The sequence below is a fragment of the Patagioenas fasciata genome, chromosome 2 (assembly GCF_037038585.1).
Source record: "Patagioenas fasciata isolate bPatFas1 chromosome 2, bPatFas1.hap1, whole genome shotgun sequence".
Classification (NCBI taxonomy): Eukaryota; Metazoa; Chordata; class Aves; order Columbiformes; family Columbidae; genus Patagioenas; species Patagioenas fasciata.
The window spans coordinates 16,123,281-16,143,575 of NC_092521.1; the positions used below are offsets into that span (position 1 = coordinate 16,123,281).

The 20,295-nt window shown below is 43.6% G+C and overlaps 1 protein-coding gene across 1 annotated transcript in view; it reads left to right on the forward strand.

Annotated features, from left to right (window-relative positions):
• EXT1 (exostosin glycosyltransferase 1) overlaps positions 1-20,295 on the forward strand; it is a 182,080-nt gene that overhangs the window by 146,488 nt on the left and 15,297 nt on the right. Inside the window, exons 2-6 of the mRNA XM_065830557.2 lie at positions 6,880-6,973; positions 9,686-9,793; positions 13,057-13,176; positions 18,025-18,157; positions 19,461-19,579. Of these exons, the coding sequence (XP_065686629.1) occupies positions 6,880-6,973; positions 9,686-9,793; positions 13,057-13,176; positions 18,025-18,157; positions 19,461-19,579 (574 nt within the window). The remainder of the gene's footprint in view (positions 1-6,879; positions 6,974-9,685; positions 9,794-13,056; positions 13,177-18,024; positions 18,158-19,460; positions 19,580-20,295) is intronic.

Genomic DNA, 20,295 nt, shown 5'->3' on the forward strand with positions numbered 1-20,295 from the left:
GCGGGAGGTGCTTTTGCTTCCTCGTGGACTTTTCTTATTCAGGCGTGTTGTGAGTTTTCTTGCTGCCAGCACAGCGAGGTGCTGCTGTGAAACAGGCGCTCTCGGAGGACTTCAAAGCCCAGGAGCCGGCGTTTGGTTTTAGAAGAAGCGCTACACGATGCTATTAGCAGGTTGCTGGTAACTGGGGTGTAACGCTGCCTGGAGAGGCACCTCGGCAAGGTTTGCCTCCGACACGCTACTTACCAGTCCTCTCTGGAACACTTGTTATCTTTAAACATCAAATGATGTTGGCGAGACCACATTTGCTGCTGTGTAAGACTACTTGTTCTAGGGGGTGTAACCGCCACGCTGAGAGCCAGTTGGAGAATATTTGGCAGACCAAATGTTGTGTATGCTTTGCATGGACCGTATAGATTTACAGGGCGTTCTGTGTAAATATTTAGACAGAAATCATTAGAGCATTTTTATTTGTTAGAATGTGCATTGACTTTAGTGGCTTGTGTATCTGTGCAGAATATCAAAGTGAACTGAATCCAACCCTGATGCCGCCAAAGACTTTAAAGATGATTTACATTTCAATGGTTACTGTCCATCTTAACTGTTACAAAGTTCCTTTAGTAGTACATTAAAGTGAAAACTCTACTCTGTTTTGCCTTGTTAATCCAACCTTCTGAAGTAAAAGAAGATGCTGGCATGGGAAGGAGAAAACAGTTGTACCTTGACGTTAGTTGCTGAATGTTTGCCAAGTTGAATTGCCATTGCCAGACCCAGAAGAATCGTGCAGGATTTTCATTAATTTAGCAGCATTTTCACATTGGGCTCATGGTCGTACCTGTACTTGGCCATTATCTGTGTGCCGAGATCACTGTTCGCACACGGTGCTGCTGGACTTGGACCGTAGCGTCCCTTGGAGTCCTGCAGCCCGGGCAGCACGGCAGCTGCAGTAATGAACCAGGCTGAAAGAAATACTCCGATGGCTGCTTTCAGCACTTGGCAAGAAAATCCTTTTTATGTTGGTTTCAAGGTCGTCAGATATCATTATAGCCAAGTATTAAAAATTTCAAAGAAAGGAGGCAGTGTGTTTGATTTATAGAATAATTATCTAGCTTTAGCTCTAACTTGGCTTTGGCAATGGTTTTGCAAGCACTTGAAAATTAAATCCATTTTTTATGGCACTACAAGGTATTATCTCACAGCAAATGATAATTAAACACCTGTGAAATCAATTAGCCCTTTAAGCAGGGGGAAAAAAAAGTTTTCCAATTATGTTTTTGCACCTCCAAACTTTCTAATTCCAGAACCAGCGGTTGCAGCGAGGGAGATGAACTGCCAGCCAGTAGCCTGTTAACCAGCATTAATATCACCCCAAAGCATCATGCAGCCGTAAATCCGAAAGCAAGCAGTCTTGCGGCGACGGCACCCTTCCAAGTAGGATGCGTTAGCCTTTCGAGCTCAGTCTTGGGCAGCCATCTATCTGATGCACAGCTGAGCTGTCAGCTTTTCTGCAAAGACAGTTACTCACTTGGTGTTTTCAATGCCAAGTTTTACTTGACAGTTTATTTAAAAGTCAATATACCTTAATGGAAACCAAGCGACGAGACGCTCCGTGTGACAGGGTGGGTTTCTTTTCTCCAGACAGTAGTTCAGAGCCATCTGCATTAAGCATTTACACATGGAAAACTGACCGACTGGTTAATAGCTGAAACTTCATATGCTGGAAAACTGGGAAACACTCTGCCATTTAGTCCTGCATTGTAGGTGTTTAATATCTGTCTTTGTTGTAGCACTTGAACTGATGCAGAGACTTTTGAAAGATTCAGCATGTGTTCATGGACTTGCAGATTCAGGGAGGGAGCCCTGGACATAGTTGGTTAAGTGCCATCACAATTTTTGGCTCCGGAAAGAAGAAAACAGCTCTAGTCCCATCTGACACCTACGGCGGTATGTGCAGATGCTCCCTGCCAAAGATGAGCTCCAGCATCTTCCAGAAGATGGATTATGTGTGACATTGCTAAAATATGTACCGCTGGGTTAAGCCCATAGTATGTGGTTTGAGTTAAGCCCATTGTATTTGGTTTGGGTTCTGCTCCTGTATTTCCATCTGAATTTTGATAGTCGTTATAGTGATAATTTTGGATGAACATCACCAGAGAGGAGGGAGGCAGGTGAGGACGCTGGGGTTAGCATTGCCAAGGTCTGTCCAGCTGCTGGAGAACCAGCAGGCATCTGTATCTCAGGTTTTCATTGTGTGGAACAGGGATGGTGACGGTATCCCATATCAGCGTTTAGAAGATTAGATAAGAAAATATGTACACTGCTTCGTGATTCCTACGTGACAGGTGACATATAGCTGGATAAAGTGTGATAGTTATTACAGCTGGGTAGCTGGACGTATCTGCTGGTCTAAACAGCCTGGTGTCCTTTTAGATCTCTGTTCAGTCAGTGGTGATGATGATGTGGCTTTGGAAAAAAAAAAGAGTTTATATTGAAGTTGGTAGTGAAAATGTTTCCCAGGGTAGTTTATAATCTCTTAAGTGTAGTGACATGGGGAAATGCTTAAGCTGTAAGAAGGAATGTATGGCATGGCTGATTAGTCACTGCAGAGCCTCTGCAGCCTGCCCCGGCTCCTTGGGATAATGGTGAACCAGGAATCCCAAGCAGCCCTTTAATCCATGCACTGATTGACAAGGTCGGCACATCAGAAGGAAAGAAAAAAAAAAGAGAGAGGAGGGGATGGGAAAGACAGAAGCAATGTGTTGGATCAAGAAGTTAAAATGGTAAGAACATTTGGCTGAGCAGCGTCTCTCCTTCGGATAATTGGCCACACGGTGTTGCGGTGTTTACACCTGCGTGATACATGGGGCTGAACATGTTTTCTCAGCTATGGGCGGTAGCAGGGAGGGGATATTTCAATTAAAACGTGAATAAATTAGAATTAATTAGAAATAGAGCTATTTGTTTATGCTGCCTAAAAAGGTATTAGCTGTGAACATGGTGCACTTAATCATAATGGAAGGAAGACTGAAAGTTAATAAACTGCTGATCCTTACAAAGGGACATGAGCTTTGGGTTAAATCTGTAACTATTTTAGTTATAAAACCCCAACTGTCATATTAAAGGCATATGCATCTTGGATTTTAATATGTTTGAATGATGCAGCTGAGGCCCAGGCCAAGCAGACCCTAAAACTGGCAGTAGAATGTTACCTCCATGTGGGTGTGCAGAAGGCAGGAACACAGGAGCATGAGCAATAAGCATGTGCCCCCACCCCCAACTCCCTGGCTGCTTCTAACATGGAAACCAGGAACTTTCAGGAAATAAATACCCTCAGAGTAAAGCAGAGGACTCCTCTCAAAGCTTTCCTACAGTAAATGCTTGGGAAGATCAACTGCCAAAATCAACGAAAGTGCCAGAAGGAATGTGACAGCGAAGTGGCACAAATAAGGAAGACGTGCCCAGCCAGCCACCCACACGATGCCCTGTGGTGCCGGTCATTGCTCTGATTCCTCGGCTGCAAGCGGAGCCTGGAAGATCTCCATAGCTGGGTAAAGCCAGAGCAGCTGGATAGGCAGGCAAAGCAGAGCCGTCCCCACAAGCTGGCAGCTCCTGGTTTGCAGAAACCACAGCGATGCAAAGCTGGAAGATCACAACAAATCTCCCTGCCACCCTCAGACATTACTGGCTGATGGAAATAATTAGTTCTGAAAACAGATATAACCCCCGTTGCAAGGGGACAAGTAGAAGATGAGGCTCTGGAAGAACCTCTGCTAAACTCTTGACTATTTTCTCTGTAACTTAAGACCTCTCCGCCAGTTGCAATCAGGGTTGTAATATTTTGTTGCCTCCCTGTGGTCTTGGTGAGATTAGTCAATGGAGATGGTGGGAAAATCAAGCGCATCATTGGTGTGATACTGGTCTTTGCAACAGATCCCAGACCAGCCCTTAATGTACAAGTGTCGTGCGGTAGCTGAAAGGGTGTTCCTGGATGTCTGTGCCAGCTCTGATTTCTCTTCTGGAGAAGCGAAGGAGAAATTTCAAGTCCAATAAAGATTTAACTGAGATACCTACCTGTAATCACGCAGATTATCTCTCTGACTTCACTGAAAGCTTTTCAAGTCAAAGTTAAGCGCAGAGATGCTTTCAGATGTGTATGTGGAAAATATGCCGATCATACGTAAGGAATTTCCCCTCCCCAACAAAACACCAGCAAAAATCAAACCTTTTGCTGCGTGCGTGGTTCCCACAGGGCTGAATGGGAAGGAATCTGAAACTGAGGGCTGCCCTGACACCTTCTGTCTCCCCCATGGCCTGTGGCCTGGAACTTCACTGACCATGCGATGATTTTATGATCAAGGGTTCCTCCAAATGCCGCCTGACAGTCTGAGAAAAACATCAAATGGTCTCTGCTGCAAACTTGACTCTAAGGTGCTTTTTGATACATGTAAACGATTTCTTCTCCAAGCAGTGCTTCAAATTACAAAGCTCTGCTTGCAGCTTGACAGAGATGTTTATGTATTTGTGGCTGGCTACATGTGTTGTGTGAAAGGCGTTTCCGAATTTGTATTTAAACATACAGGGGTATCTTCTGTCTTTCAGCTAAGGAAGGGAACCTCCGTTGTTTTGTGTGCTACTCGCAAACTACTGGAGTAAAATTAGTACCTTGTGTTTAAGTATTTCAAATAGATACTTGATCCTGTGATGGTGACTCTGGAGGATTAGACTGTAAAGCAGTCTGTTAGCACTGTGCTCAAAAGTTGTGTCAAGTCACCTTATAACACTTGGGTTTAAGTAGCAGAGAAGTTGTTCATGAGAAGAATCTCTGGTGAAATTCATGTGGTGCAGCAGTTCTCAATGGATATTGCTTTACTCTGGGTCTGCTCATGTTGTATCTGTGGGCTCTCCCTGAAGTGAGTGGAAATTTTGTGCCCATACATCAAGGTTAGGATGAGGGTCTCTGTGTACATATGATGTAGATAAATTGCTTGATGACTGTGAACCGTGCTATTCCAGAGCGCAGCAATATATCACACGTTAGGCTTTAAAACACACAAATGGGAGCAAGATGCTAACTGGTTTCTAGGTGGGAAATGGTCAACAAAATCCTTTTTTTTCCCCCATTATAAATCTATCCCAATATCAGCAAATTAGATGTGAAAGAAAAGGTACCCAACATAAGACATCAGCGGCATGTGGAGAAGTCACTTGCATTTGGCCTCACTCTCTCCTTTTCTTTGTGTTCTGGTTCTGCCATCAACATTTTGTGGATATCGTTGAATTTCAGGATATTAACGGGATTTTCCATTTTTAGCTAGCTAATGATGGGGGACTTCTGACTGGTATATTCTCGCCCTACAGGGTATTCTATTTTTGGTATTTATTAACATTTTCTGTTGTACAATATACAGTGAAAGTGATGAGCCCCAGACCTCTCAGTATGTATAAAAGGAGTGCTTAAAAATAGTAACATTTTATTTTTTTGGTGTTCCAGTTTCCTAATATTTTCCCTTGTGTGCTGTGTCACTGCTGGCTGCTGGGCTGGGACACGGCTGCCAATCAATAGCCCACATGGAGAAAAAGAAATTGCTGCCGCTCACATAGAATATGTATATATGTATTTTAACCAAAGCTGAGATAACGATTTAAGAAAAAATGTACTTTGAAGTCTGTTTTGTAGTTTTAATTAATGCAACGAGGGGTTTTATTTTACTCTCAGTGGAGATAATCTTAATCCATTCACAGTGACCTTTTCTTGTGCAAATTAGCTATACACGCTTGTTTAAGCAAATGGGCCTTTGCAAGATGTCTCTTCCTAAAGACAGAGCTTATAATTGAAAATTGGCTTACTCCCATCTGTCTGGCCTGTGCGAGAATACAAGCATAGATCCGGACTTTTTTATATAGAAAATATAATCGCATACATATACATATATATGCTTACAAAAAAAAAATTGCTCTGCCTGCAGTCTACGGTTAAATTAGATTATTAGTGTTAGAAAATTTCAGCGTCACAAGTTACTGTCGAAGTTAACATCTGTCTGCAGGGTCCAGGACACTGGAGAACGGAGGGTATTTAATCTGGATCCTTTTGTCTCAGATGAGGTCGGTGCCGTTGGCATTTCCCTGGGATTGCCAGAAGTACAAGTATTTAATAGCAGACTGCAAACTCTTAGGATTTGGTGCGTGTTTTTGGTGAATGGGTTTGAGGTGATTGATGGAATTGGAAAAAAAAAAAGCAAACAAACAAAATCAGGAGTGTCTATAAGTTTTAATGCAGAGGAGCAGGGGTCATTGCAGCTCTGTGGTTGGTGGCCAAAATTTGGCACTTTATCCCTCTCACCACATTTGACAATAACCACCACAAGAGTCATCGTAACCCCCCATCCTGTCCCTTTTTCAGTGCTTGCTTGAGTATGGAAGATTTATTTGGCATAGTTTGGCTATTTTTTTTTCGTACAAACCTCTTGCACAGAAATGAGCGCAGTTGTGCATGACTTTGACTAATTCTGGATAAAAATCGGGGTCACAGAAGTGCTGCAACAATGCTTTGGTTCAATCTAAGTTCGTTGTTAGAACTCATGCATACCTCTTCATATAGAAGTGGCTGATTATTGCAAAGGCAAAATGATTTCCTTCCTTCCCAGTTTTGTTACCATTCTCCCCAGCTCTCTCCCATAGTGGTTGCTCCTGAGGATGAACAAAAAGCAGCTGGGGAGGTGGCTGACACGTGCCCGGGGGGAGCTGGGTAACCTGATGGTGAGCGGTCTTGGTCAGAGGTGATCTTAGCCAGATGTGTCTCAACAGCTGTTTGCATTTTCACGCCCAGTTACTCTAGGACTCACCACTAATTGAATTTTCTCTTTTCTCCTCTGTTCTCGTTAGGTATGATTACCGTGAAATGCTGCACAATGCCACTTTCTGTCTGGTTCCCCGTGGCCGCAGGCTTGGCTCTTTCAGGTTTCTGGAAGCTTTGCAGGTAAGAGCTGCAGTTTAAAGCATCAGCTACGCTGGCTGCAATTCAGCATGCAATAGCAAGGGGGTGGGGAGGAGGGAAATGTGTTTTGTGTCCCTAGTGGACAGTAATCCACTTTGCAAAAGCCTCTCTTCATACTTTGGAGCAATTGACAGCTTCTTCCCAGGAGAGGCTGAGCACTGAGCTCATCTGACGGTCGCACTGCCTTACCTCCAGGAAAAGGCTTTCTCTGGATGTGGTGGGGCTGGGAGGTTGGACCGGTTTAGAGCAGTATCTTATCAAGCTGTGAGACTTCCCGTGGGAGACACTGGCCTCTACAAGTAAGCCCCAGGGTGGTAAAAACACCTTTTTGTTTTCACTTAGCCAGAACAGACCTGCTTATGCATTGCCTGTCTTGCAATGGTGCTTACTGAACATGCAGGACATGGCGTGGAGGTTGTTAAGCCCCAGCTGGAAGCTTCACATGAAGGTGGATGTAGGCTGATCTCAGGGAGCAAACAGTGTGTCTGGGACAGCACCTGAATCCCCTTCACCTTTTAAAAACGTTTTGGTTACTGTCTCCCTGTTGTGCTGTGGGCCAGCAGCAGAGCTAATGCTGAGGGGCTCCTGGGTGGCTGTGGCAGTGGGGCTGGGCAGCACAGCCATCCAGCCCAACACTCGCCTAGTCTGGCTGCAGGCAGCATGACCTTTTTTTGGCAAGCCTCAGCTCAGCCCCAGGGTCCTGGATCTTCACTCAGACATGCAGAGCATCTTGGGAGATGCTGCAGGTCCCCTCTGGGGCTGGCATCTGCATTTTCATGGGGTCTGGTACGGAAGGGGGGGAGGCTGAGGTGCTTCTTGGTGTCAGTGGGCTGACAAATGAGGACACCTTACAGAATCCTGCCTCTGGGTGTTCTTTTGCCATTTTGGAAGTGTCCCAGCATTGGCAGTAAAACTATTAATGAACAGCATCACATCACTTGTCTTCATCAGCCACAAAATGTCCCAGTTGCTATTAAAGATTATTGTTTACCGCAATGCAGAACAGTATTCAGATACTAAGTGGATGGGCATGATGTTATTTTAGAAGCCATGGGGTACCTTTCTGGCATTCAGCTGGTTCTCCAAAAGGTTTTCTCTAGGTCCTGCGTCATGTCTGCCAGCCTTGGATGGGTGTCTTGGATGCCCCAGAGAATCTCAAATGTGGTGGAGACAGGTTTAACCACTGAACCCCACACCTACTGTCGCATTTGAGATTGGCTGTCCCCTCTTTGCTCCTACTCAGGAGATTAACAGCCTGCAAAGTGCTGTTTCCTCTCCAGCCTTTTCAGAGGAAGAGATGGGACTGTTTTTTTTGGAATGATGAGTCACTTCAGATCCTCATGAAGAGCACTGCTCAGCTCCTTTTTCAGCTGGGCCACAAGTCATACGTCCTCTCAGAGAAAAAAGCAGGGAGCATACCTCACAGTGCAGAACTTGGAGATTCCAGATCAGTGATGACCAAATGCAGGCATTGAGGATTTTCCTAGCAGTCTAGCAGCACAGTATACACTGATTATGCTGAATTCCCAATTTCTGTCTGGCTCCAGGGCATGTTGAAAGATGTAACCCACACCAGTGGAATGTTTTAAACATGAAAACACATTACTAAGTGTTTTCTGGTTGGATTTTTTTGTGCACTAATGTCATTTCCGTACAGATCACAGTTCTTTACACGTTATAATCACTACTGTAATGCAGAGGCTTGAGCAGTCTGAGATCCTCTGTGTAATACACGTTATCAGGGAAGGTACAGCAGTCTGAAAGGTTCTCCTTTATACCATCGTTTGGGAGGTACAGGAGGGCCTGACCCCAGTCTGGACCAAATTCAGAGCACTTGAGCTTGGCTTGATCCAGAAGAAACTGAACCAGATCACAGGGTCAAATCACATCCTCTAGTAACAGGTTCTTGCAACACCTCAGGAGGCTTTTGGTTTGGATCTTAGGTTGTGATCCGACTGACCAGAATATAGTGATGAACATTTATTTCTGGAGATACTGCCCTATTTACTGAATGTTCGCAAGCTTGCGGTTTATGGAGAGGAATTTGCGCAACTCATAAAAGATCAACCAATTTAGACAGATGATACCGGTACAAAATAGATAATAAATTTGTATGCTTTTTGTTTGTTTTAAGACAGAAAGCAGTTCTTATTTTTGTAGACGGATAATGACAGATGAATTATGTTTGTGCAGTTACATCTCTTTGGAGAGCTGATATCAAACAGGATAGGGAATTCACTCCTCCGTTGTGGAAAATGTGCTTTGGAATTAAATATGATATATATTTTCTGTAGGGTTGTCTTACAACATATTATAAAAATTTAGGGAGTTAGCTCCCTGCTGAATGGTTCATGAAGCAGCAAGGGAGGCCATCATTTTGTATTAAATTCTCTGGTGTTACATCTGCAGCATTTTAACAGTTCTGCCCTTATCTGGTAGCCTAAGCACCAGATTTCAAATGCCACCCTCCATGCAAACTCCACCTTTCAGTGAGTATGAATAAGCGCAGAGTGGAAGACCATCAGAATTTGGGTTGCCCTCCTGCGGTCTCTATTCTGGTGTTCTTTTCTGACCACCTTCACGAGTGCTGGCTCAAAGCCTGTGCAGAAGATGGCCATGAGGTGTTGGTGGGAGCCCTGGGCTCACTCTGGTGTTCGGGTACCACTGACACTGCGATGCCTCTGTGTGCTGCAGGCTGCCTGTGTCCCGGTGATGCTCAGCAACGGATGGGAGCTGCCCTTCTCGGAAGTGATTGATTGGAACCAAGCTGCCGTCATAGGCGATGAGAGATTGTTATTACAGGTAAGAAAAAGACCGCGGCCTTCAGCGGATCAGTTGATTATTGCTGCCGCCATCTAAATGGATGGGGAGGATGAATCCAAAAGGTCAGGGCTGTAAAAGAGTTTTTATCGTGAAGGGATTGTCTGTGTCACTCTGGCTATGAACTCATTTAATATGACATCATTCATTTTTTGACCTGAAGGTCATTGCAGCCACCAGGCCACATTCTAAATGCAGAAGACTCTTTTATTTATCCTGATAGAATGACATTTCTTCTGGTGTGGAGCACCTGGCTGCCTCTCAGAGGCAGAGCTGGCCTGGACCACGTGCTGTGATGAAACAGAGAACGTTTGAAGGCAGCTTCTACTCAAGTCATTAAAAAATAGTTTATCCTCAGGGTCCCACCAGCGCCATGTGTCTGGCTGGCAGGTACTGAAGGGGCTCAGCAGGAAAGCAGGTGTTTTCTCAGACGGGAGTTACCACCCAGTGGTTTTGAGGGAAGCAGAATCTGTCCATTTTCTGATGTCTGGACCATGTAACATTGCTTTCTGAAGCAGTGTTCACCTATTGTTAATCTCCTCATGGAATGAAAGTGGGCTGAAATTCCCTGCTACCTTCAGCATCTACTTTGATTTATAATTCACTAGATTAATTTTTTCCCGTTTCGCTAGTTTTATAGTCTAAATACATTCTGTATAGTATGTGGAGAAATTTATGTTAGGTAAAGTTCTTGGAAGATTGGTTTCCACAAAGTACAGGGTGTTTCAAAAAGGTGGACCCAATTTCATAGCAGTAGTGATTTCAAATGGGGTCTATCTTCTTGAAAAACCGTGTAGAATATGATAAAACACCATTGCCCATCAGGAAGCTGAGATCCACAAGATCTGGAATAGCCGGTAAGTAGCCTCTAAGAGAGGGGGTTTTTAATGGTTGCGTTTAACTCATTTCCAAAGTGGCAAGCTATTGTCATCCATGGAGAGAAGCCTTCAAGGTACATATGTCTTTGCACCCCAAAAAATGAAGTACCTTTCAAAATCTCATTAGGTGCCTATTCACTTGTCTGAAGAAGGAAATATTTGCGAAGAGCTGGCCTAGCAAGCCTGGCAAAGTGCTGCCTGTTCTCCTTAATGTGCTACAAGCTGCAAATAGAAAAGGGCCATTTGATTTTTGCTTCTGTGGACAGCACATTTTTCTGAGCAAAATGATTTCTCTCTTTAAATAATAATAATTTGCCCATCTTCATGCTTTCCGGTAACATGCCATTCGTTCCCTTCACAGCTGCTTCCATACTGAACAGCTACTGCACCGTTATTAACAGTGTTTTTAAAGAGCTGGCAGAGGGCCTGAATGTCTGCTCTGGGAAATGTTTTTGATATGTTACAGTTTTTCATTTCCTGTTCGAGAGCAGCTCGGATGTTTTTATTTGCATATTCTCCTCATCATAGCACTGGGAGAGCTTAATCCAGCCTTTCTGCTTTTATTTGGGCAGGGTGTTTTTTCCCTTCCCCCTACTTATTACTGAAATGACCTTTTATTAAGACGTCATCCAGTTCTAATAATTCCAGTGTAATCCTGCCAGATTAGTATTAATACATCATTTTCCCCACCTGTCTTTCTGGACAAGTAGATTAATAACTAATAGGCAAATGCAGTTAAAATGGGAGCTCTGATTTTCCTTTCCAGCTGTTGCAATGGAGCTGGCACCAAGGCTTTTTTTAACCTTGGCACCGTGTTTGCCGGCGCTCACAAGCATGGAGTGGCCTGTAAAATCATAACTTCTTGCAGTAACCTTCACAGTCAGAGCAGCCTTCCCTTTCAAAAGGCATTGTGGGAACGAGTATTGATTCTATTTCTTGCTCACACACGTGCACACACATGCAAGGTTGCACATCATGCAATGAAGTGAATGAGTTTGTAGAAAAAACGCTGTATCGCCGCTGCAAATTGACTTTGATCATCTTTGTGCTGCTGATAATGATCCTGGGTGTTATTAATACACATCTGTGTACAGCCACTACAGGGGATGTTCATTATCCCTCGACTTATTGGAACTTACTGGAAAAGTAATGAAAAGAAAAAATATTCACCCCAAAAGATGAAATTTAGTGCAGTTATTTGCTGCATCATGTCACAAATACTGATGTGACCATTTAGGAAAACGTGCTAATACATGCTTTTAACTTCTTTCATACTAGTTCTACAAGGAATATTTTACCTAAAGATCTTTTTTTTACTGGAAGGGCCTATAGCAAAGGAATGTAAAGCACCATCTTTGACAGTCTGACGATTCTTCTCTGTCCTTGCTGTAGTGCCAGCTCTCTCATAGTATCAAATTCTGTATTCCAGTTAGCAGTGTCTCTAAGATGAAAGTCTAAGAGGTGACAGTCTCAGGGAGCAGAGATTGGTCCTGTCGGACACAGTGTCCAGGCCTGGATGCAAACAATGCAGTAAAGAATTTACTGATTCTTGGGGAAATGTTTTACATAGAAATTCTTAAACTGTCAAATTTTCTTCAGGAAAATGTTATATGTGAAATAATTTGATTCAGGAACATGTGAAAGCAAATAATGATCGCAGTGAGCAGTTACTTTTTTAATGGCAAAGTATTGCAGGAAGACAATTTGGGTTTTATTTGTAAGGCAACTTAAACCAGAATTAACATGTTGGTTCAATGGAGAGGGGAAAAAAAAAGCAGTGTTTTCCCTTGTGAATAACAGGTGGTGCAGCTTGGTTCCACCCACAGTAATTAGTAAAATGCAGTTTGATCCACAGGCTCCCAAAAAGTGGAGTCTTATTTAAGATGTTGCTATACTTTCCTTAGGGCACTTAGTGTTGCCATGCTGTGGTAAATGCAATTCCGGATCCCTCTAATACACTTTGAGAGTGGGGATTGTTGTTGGCCTCTCGACACCTGCAGTTACTAGTTTGTTAAAATACTAGTTTATGAAATGTTTTGTACATGGGGCATGGATGGAGGAGCTCCTTACCATGCCACACCGCAGAGCTGGGGAGAGGGAGCTTTTGTTACCGTGAAATAACCAAAAACTAAAAGAAAGCAGATGAAAAAGAAAAATATAATGTATTCAGTACCAAAGGTTATAAAGGGTTGTGTCTCATTGGTTTTACATCAAGGCTTTAACTGTTGACACATGCACCACTGTTGGACGGGAGCGCTGAAGCTGTACAGCTTGCTAATAGAAGAGAGGGCTTGTTGGCAGCATATTAATTTGATGAGATTGCATTGTTTTCTGAAGCTTCTGACTATATTACATCTTGTATTACAGATTCCTTCTACAATCAGGTCTATCCATCAGGATAAAATCCTAGCACTTAGACAGCAGACACAGTTCTTGTGGGAGGCTTATTTTTCTTCAGTTGAGAAGATTGTATTGACTACACTAGAGGTGAGTAAAAATTGTCTGGGAGTTTGCAGAGCAGCGAGGATTCTGTGCCTGAATGGCTGCTCCTGTCCTCAGCTGGCGTCAGACCTTGGTTTTCATGACATTGGTCACTGCAAAAAGAAGCTCAGCATCTCGATAGGTTTTCTCCCCTAAGGAAATACTTTCTTCATTATTGGAATCTGCATTAGAAAACTGACACAGTGAAGTATGGGAGCTACCCGACACGTGGAAAAGTTGTCATGTGTGATCTTACCTTCACAAGGCTTTATGGCTTATGATGCACTATCCTTGTTATTGGTAGTGAATGTAATTCTTTAGGAAACCTTCCTGGAATTCATTTTAGAAAAAAAGATTACTTCCTTGACCATTCCTTAGCATTTTGATGCTTTGTGATGGAGCTATTGGTCTGGCTGAAGGAAAAAGGTGGGCTTGAAAATCACTGTCTTTTATCTTCTCACACAGGATAAGGGACAGACCTGATCATCCTTATAAAATATTAATAAATAATCATAATTAGAGTGCTATTAAACAGGGAGACAGATGATCTCAAATGTGGAGAGAATCCTTTCTGAATTCAGAGACAGAGGAGAGATGAAAGGCTCTTCAGAAGTGGCGCCCAGGCTGCAATTTCAAAAGCAGGTTTCTCTTCTAATTGTTTTGCAATTTCGCACATAAATTTTTGACACACTTTTACCACTGGAAGTGGCTCACTTTGTAGGTGCAAATGCATTCGTCTTATGCTAATGATCCTGCAATTGCATCCTTCTTTGTGCACTGTTGTAAAGCTCCACATTTCCCGCTGTGCCTGCTTTCCCCTGCAAACGGCAAATGAGTGCTGCTGCCTGCAGTACAGGTTGCCTGTGGCGGATGTTCCTGCAGCTGCTGAGAGACAGTCCCTTCGGTTCTTCTGTGCCAGTGGAGAAAACCAGGCAGGGAACATTTTTGGAGCCCCTGGCATAGCTATCCTCACACCGCTCTCCTCCCCTGGATGAGCAGGTCTCATCAGTGCTGCCTGTTGGAGGCTGCTCTGCATCCTCAAACTCCCCGTAAGCACTGATGAGATGGTGATAATTAGCACAGCACACGCCAGAATCGGACTAACAAAGCTGGAAGACCACGTGCCTGTGCTCACGGTCTAATTTACCCTTACAGAAGTACCCTTGAGGACAATCAGGGTGACTCATGTATCACCTGCCCCTTCCCTCCACGCACCTCGGGTATCGTTAGGGATTGCTGAAAGGAGGGGGGCGCACAGCTCTCCTGGCTGCCCCTCTCCTGCCCGTGCTGGGGCTGGTCTCAAGGGGACATAACCTGTAGCCCCATGGCCTTGGTGCCCATTGCATGAAGCTCCAGTGCTCACAGACGTGTCATTAGCGCTGCTCTGGGACATGCTGGCCCACGTGGCCGCAGGTGCCCGGGGGCCAGCAAAACCTGTAATAAAACTGAAGCATCTGGGCAACGAGCAAGCTGGAGTTTCCGCTCAGAGGGGGAAAACTAAAATGAAAACAAAAATCTTCCTGGAAGGTTTAATTTAATATAACCAAGTAATGTATGCCTGGTGTTGAAGGTACGGTCTGGGTTTTTTCATTTGTTTGTGAGAGTGGTTTGGTTTGAGGGTTTTTTTGTTTATTTTTTAATTCAGGATTCTCGGAATTTTTTGAGACAGCTAAGAGGGATTCTGTTCTCATTAAAAGATTCTCATTTCACATTTCAACTTGCCTAAGTAAAGTCCTGAGTTAACTTTCCTTAGAAAAGGAATAAAAGAGTTGAGAGTGATCTTTGCCATCTGAAATCTGCAAGCAGTATATCCTCTTCTTAAAACCTGATTCTTGGAAGTAAATTCTGGTGGATGTTATCTATCTTCTGTTATAACACCATTGTGTCAGTGTGCTCTGATGATGCTAAACATCATCAGAATAATCACTTGCCGGCTAACTGCAGTGCCGGTACATGTCCATGTGTGAGGATATCAGCACAGAAATAGTCTTCACCTACTCAGGTGCGTGCAAGGACAGAGCTCTGCTCTGCCCTTTATCCTGGACACTTCTGAAAACATTAAGTCACGTTTTAAGGTCCTTGATCTTCTCATGGCATTTAGTGGCCTAAGCCAAACAGCTCATAGTCCAAAATGAAAGGTTTGAATCATTTGGCCAGCAAGCCCATATTGCAGGCACAGAGGAACATGGTGTGGGTTAGGAAATGATGTTCATGAGTGTCGGTTGCAGGCTGGTGAGTGGGAGCGCTGGCAGTGCAGCTGCAAACACCATCCGGACACGTGCTTCAGTGTATCTGCACTTCTCCAGCTTGATCTTCTCTGAAAACAAACCCAAAACATTCCAAAATCGCTGTGCAGCATGCTCAGTCTTCCGCTCAGGAAGAGGAGGGGAGAGGGACAGCACAAAGTAGAGACAAGGAAGGTTTGATACTTGGCCAGGGCACATTGAGAAGTGGCAATGATTAAGGCAATATGTGAATTTCTTGAAGCATGAGGATGAGGAAGACAAAAATATTGGACTGTTAATGAATTCCAAAAAGAAAAGGGAGATCTCACCAGAGATCCTAACCCCTTCCTTCGCTTATTAAACTTCCTGTCATGCCTCATCATCGGAGAGGCCGTGTGGCTGCTGTCTATCTCTGCAATATGTGCAGCGCTATGCACTCTGCATTTGAATTGATTGAGCCTCCGTGTTATCTTTTTTTATACTTCTCTTTCTGCCAAGTTGTCTTTTCTCCCTTCTATCATGACAGACAGCTAGGCTTCTTGTGTAGACCAGGAGTGTGATAAATTAGTCTTCGGTTCGTTAACTGTGATAAATGGCCGTGGCCAGCTCCCCAGCCTGGTGCGGGGCCGCGCTGGTGAGATCCGCGTGCCCGACGTGCGCCAGGGCTGCGGGTGCTGCTCCCAACGGGGTCCCTCTCCCACCAGAGCTGCGCTGGCTCCCCTGCGTTCCCTCCGGCGTCCTTGGCTGCCAGCGCAATGGAAAACTCCACCGTCTGTGAAAACCTCCTGACCGTGTAAATAAATTCGCAGACTTCTTATCTGACTATGCCCCAGTTCTGAGAAAGCAGGAGGAAGGAGCTGTAATATTTAGATTTTGTGGTAAACACTGGAAAATATGTACTTTCTAGGTTCTGTCTTTGTTTAGTGGCATAGCTTGCAGATGGAGAAACAGTAGTCGTCAATCTTTTTTTCCTGTCCCCACTACCGCGCAGATCTGACAGCTGATACACCCAACTTTCCAAACAGAAATATTCAGATACACTCTTGTCAGTGGTGGAAATCCACTCCTAAGTCTGTTATTTGTAGGTCAAAAAGGAGTTAAATTAACTTAATCGTGTGAGTGAATTACTGCATATTAGCTACAGCAATTAGCTGTAGGCAAGATTCAGACAAGCATGCAAATACCTAACATTTGCCCCAGTTTAGCAGTATGTGTATTGCCATCAGCAGTGGGTTGTCTAGCACAATGTAACTGGTGTTTTTATGGTTTTTTTGTCATGGCAATCAAAAATTCCAGGAAATCCACTGCTTGTGGCAACACTTAATTCATGTTCCATGTTGGCCAAATGTCCCTGAACTCGGCTGCTTACAGAGATTTTCGCTTGTTTATTCTTCAACAGCTGCTTTTGTTCAGCTTGTGTTGGGTCTTTTTGCTTGCTTTTGTTGTTCTGTGCTGTCGGTATGTAACTTCTTTAGTTCCGTGGATTTTAAGGCCAGAATGAATGATGAGGGATCAGATTCAGTCCAGCTTCAGAACCATCTAGAATGAGGCCAGAGATGTTAGGTTGGAAGAACCAGCATGTTCTTGGCACTTGAGCCCCATGTGATGCATCAACTACCAGTTGGGTGAAATCTCCTTAGGAGATGGCAGATGAGCTGCAGAAGAAGGCAAGGCAATCCTGCTTAGTCCACTTAGGAGAACATTCCTTATTCAACCCCCTGGCTCCTTGCAGTGTCCCCGTATTTAGAAAGCGACATCTTATTTGGAGGCTGAATTTGGCCAGTTACAGCGTCCCCCTGCAGAATCTTGCTATGCCTTTGCAGCAAATTGGAAAAAGCTCCCATTGGTATAAGAACCACTATGATTCTTGTATACAGGCATCTGATGTGACATAACTGTAATTAGTTTTATAAATATTAATTGTACAACCTTGTATCTTTTTTTTTTGTGGCTTGTGGTATTCTAGATGATAAAGTAGGTGACCTAGCAATCTGTTCTGACCTTAAAAATCCAGGAATCTATGTTTGTGGCCCTCTACAAAGACACACAGTAGTTGCCAGAAGATCTTTTTCTGTTTCGTCCAAAAAGGAACTGTTACAGAACTGAGACGTGGAATCTGTAATGTATCTGAATGCTAATATCCCTTTATAATTAAGCAAAAATGAATAATTAGTGCAGCCTGATTTGCTGAAAGTCTTTGTGGTTTTGAATGCTCTCATTATCTCAAAATAATACCTAGCTTTGTAATGCCATCCTCAAATAATTATCTTCTGCGAGTTCTGGATAGTAAAACTGACAATGAACTAATCAGGCTTACAACTGCTAAGATACTCTAATAGACAAAATATTTGACTTGGAATGCAAAATGCAATGAATTGCAAGGTCCCCATGTCCGGAGAGACTAATGAGGTGCTCTGAAACCTATTGCACAAAGCCTGAGCTGCTGAAGTGATGTCGAAGTGTGCAGGTTCTGTGTCGTTTTAAGAGAGATTAAGCAAGAATGTTTAGTAATTTGTGTGCCTCAGCTTTTTGCAAAATGGGTGATGATTCCAGTCAGCTGGAGTCCCCGAAGCTTCTGCCAGTGACTATTACAGTCTATTTAAAAATCATTACCTCTCTTGTTTTCCAGATTATTCAGGACAGAATATTTAAGCACATATCACGTAACAGCTTAATATGGAACAAACATCCCGGAGGGTTATTTGTACTGCCACAGTATTCCTCATATCTGGGAGATTTTCCTTACTACTATGCTAATCTCGGTGAGTGAATCCTTGCTATAATCTAGCGGTATTTGGAATTTCTAGTGGAAGTTTGGAATTTGGCCCTTGAGTAGCATGTGCCAAGTGACTTACCATTCATTTCTGGTTAATGATGCCTTTCATTTATCCTGTCTTAGTCTTCCTTGCCCACTGTAGACTGGAATGTCTCTGGCTCATCAACATGCAACATGTGCCTCTTGCTTGCAAAGATTGTTTTAAAAAAATCTGTGTCCCTTCATACTTTTCAGTTGCCAGTAATTAATGCCTGAATTGCTGACCTATTCATGGCCCGAAGGGACATAAGAGGAATAGCTTTTTGCTTTCTTTGTTTATTTGTGCCTGGCAAATTGGAAAAGTGGTAATTTACCCATGACACTTGTTATTGGAGTGCATAGTTGGTATGGATTTATTCTCCATACTATGTGCCTTCATATGGATCCCACTAGAAGGAATGAATAGGACTTAGGTTCGTGGCTCCTTCCTGAACGATGAGTTCTGTGGGGGAATGTGCCTGCAGGCTGAAATGATCCTGCTTACCAGGCTGCTGCTACTTTTGGCTCAGCCTGCGCCATCCCATTTGTGTGGATCTGTACTGCTCACCTGCTAAAAATTCACAGTTACCATGTTAAAGAGGGAGAAGAAGTTTTCTGGGGGAATTTTGATGAAAAACAACTATGACCCCACACAGATGAATTTAGATTAGATTGAAAGCAGTAATGAAGGGTGGATGCCAGTAGGACCTGTTATTTCAGGCAGAAAAGGAAATCATAGTGAGACAGAAATATCAGAATGGAAGGCAAGGATGCATACAGAATTATCAGCTCAGGAGGTAATTGCAGATGAATGTGGATGGGGACCGACCCAGAAAGAGCAAAAATCAGAACTGAGGAAACTGAACAAGCCTCTGGAAGTTGTAGAGATAATCTGTAGAAAAGATCAAGCATCCAGAGCCAGGTAGCAAAGCAGAGCCAGGGTCAAGAAAGACATTTGGTTGGACAAACTAGATGTCAATATCATTTGTGAGACAAACTGGATGAAAAAAAGATCGCAGGACATTTGTGGCGATAGCGATTAAGAAAAGGCAGTGATAGTGTCGAAGTTGGGAATTTTGGAGGGTGTGGGAGTTAAAGGGAAGCGTGATCTCCTGTGAAGCATCTAGTATCTGAGATGAAAGCAGGTGACCAAAAAAAAACATGGCAAAGTTTGCATTAAGTGCAGATCATTTTTTCCATTTCCATAGTCCTTTAATCTGTACTAACCAGGGCAATTTTGTCTTTTGTGAACACGTATCTCTTCACTTCAGGTCTGAAGCCTCTTCCCACATTCACTGCCGTTATCCACGCAGTAACTCCCCTGGTTTCCCAGTCTCAGCCTGTGCTGAAACTCCTGGTTGCTGTAGCCAAGTCCCAGTACTGTGCACAGGTAAGCAGTGCTGTTTGATGTCAGACACATTGGAGACAAAACTACTGTCCCAGAAGTGAAGAGCCTACTGACTTCTGATCTTCTCAGTCCTGTTTCAACCCCCTTTTGCAATTCTGATGTTTCCTTTTTCTGAGATTTCTACTCTCTGTGACCTGCATGTATGGGAAACAAAACTTCTGAGTATAGTTGGGATGGAACAGAGACAGTAATTAAACCCCTTTGTTTCATGAGGCAGGTAGAACAATGAGTGCACTTTAAAGATCAGGGTTGTGTGTACTGCAGACTGCAAAAGAATGCCTGTACCTCAGAGGCCCTATGTGATCTTCCTTCCTCCTGCTGTGGCTCCTCGCCTCAGCAGTGCCAGGGTTTTGGCTTCTCTGAAGGAAACCCTGGGGAGTTCTGTAGGAGCACCCTCTTGCAGTGGATTGTCACAAGTGGTTTAGCCTTTAATGAGAGCCAAAGTAAATCAGTGACATCCGTATGACCTGGCCTAGATGGAGACTTCCTGAGTTCCTGTCTGGCCTCTATTTGCTTGAGAGGATATCTATTGTAAATAGTCAGGATGGATAAAATTACTGTAAGAAGTGTTATTTTTATACAGATTTGTATCATTGCTGATTTTGAAATTCCTAACTTAAACGTAACATTTCTGTCTGGAGATCAGAGTCCTTAGGGTTTGGACTGCATTGCTTCAAAAGGTCTCTGATCATCGTCCA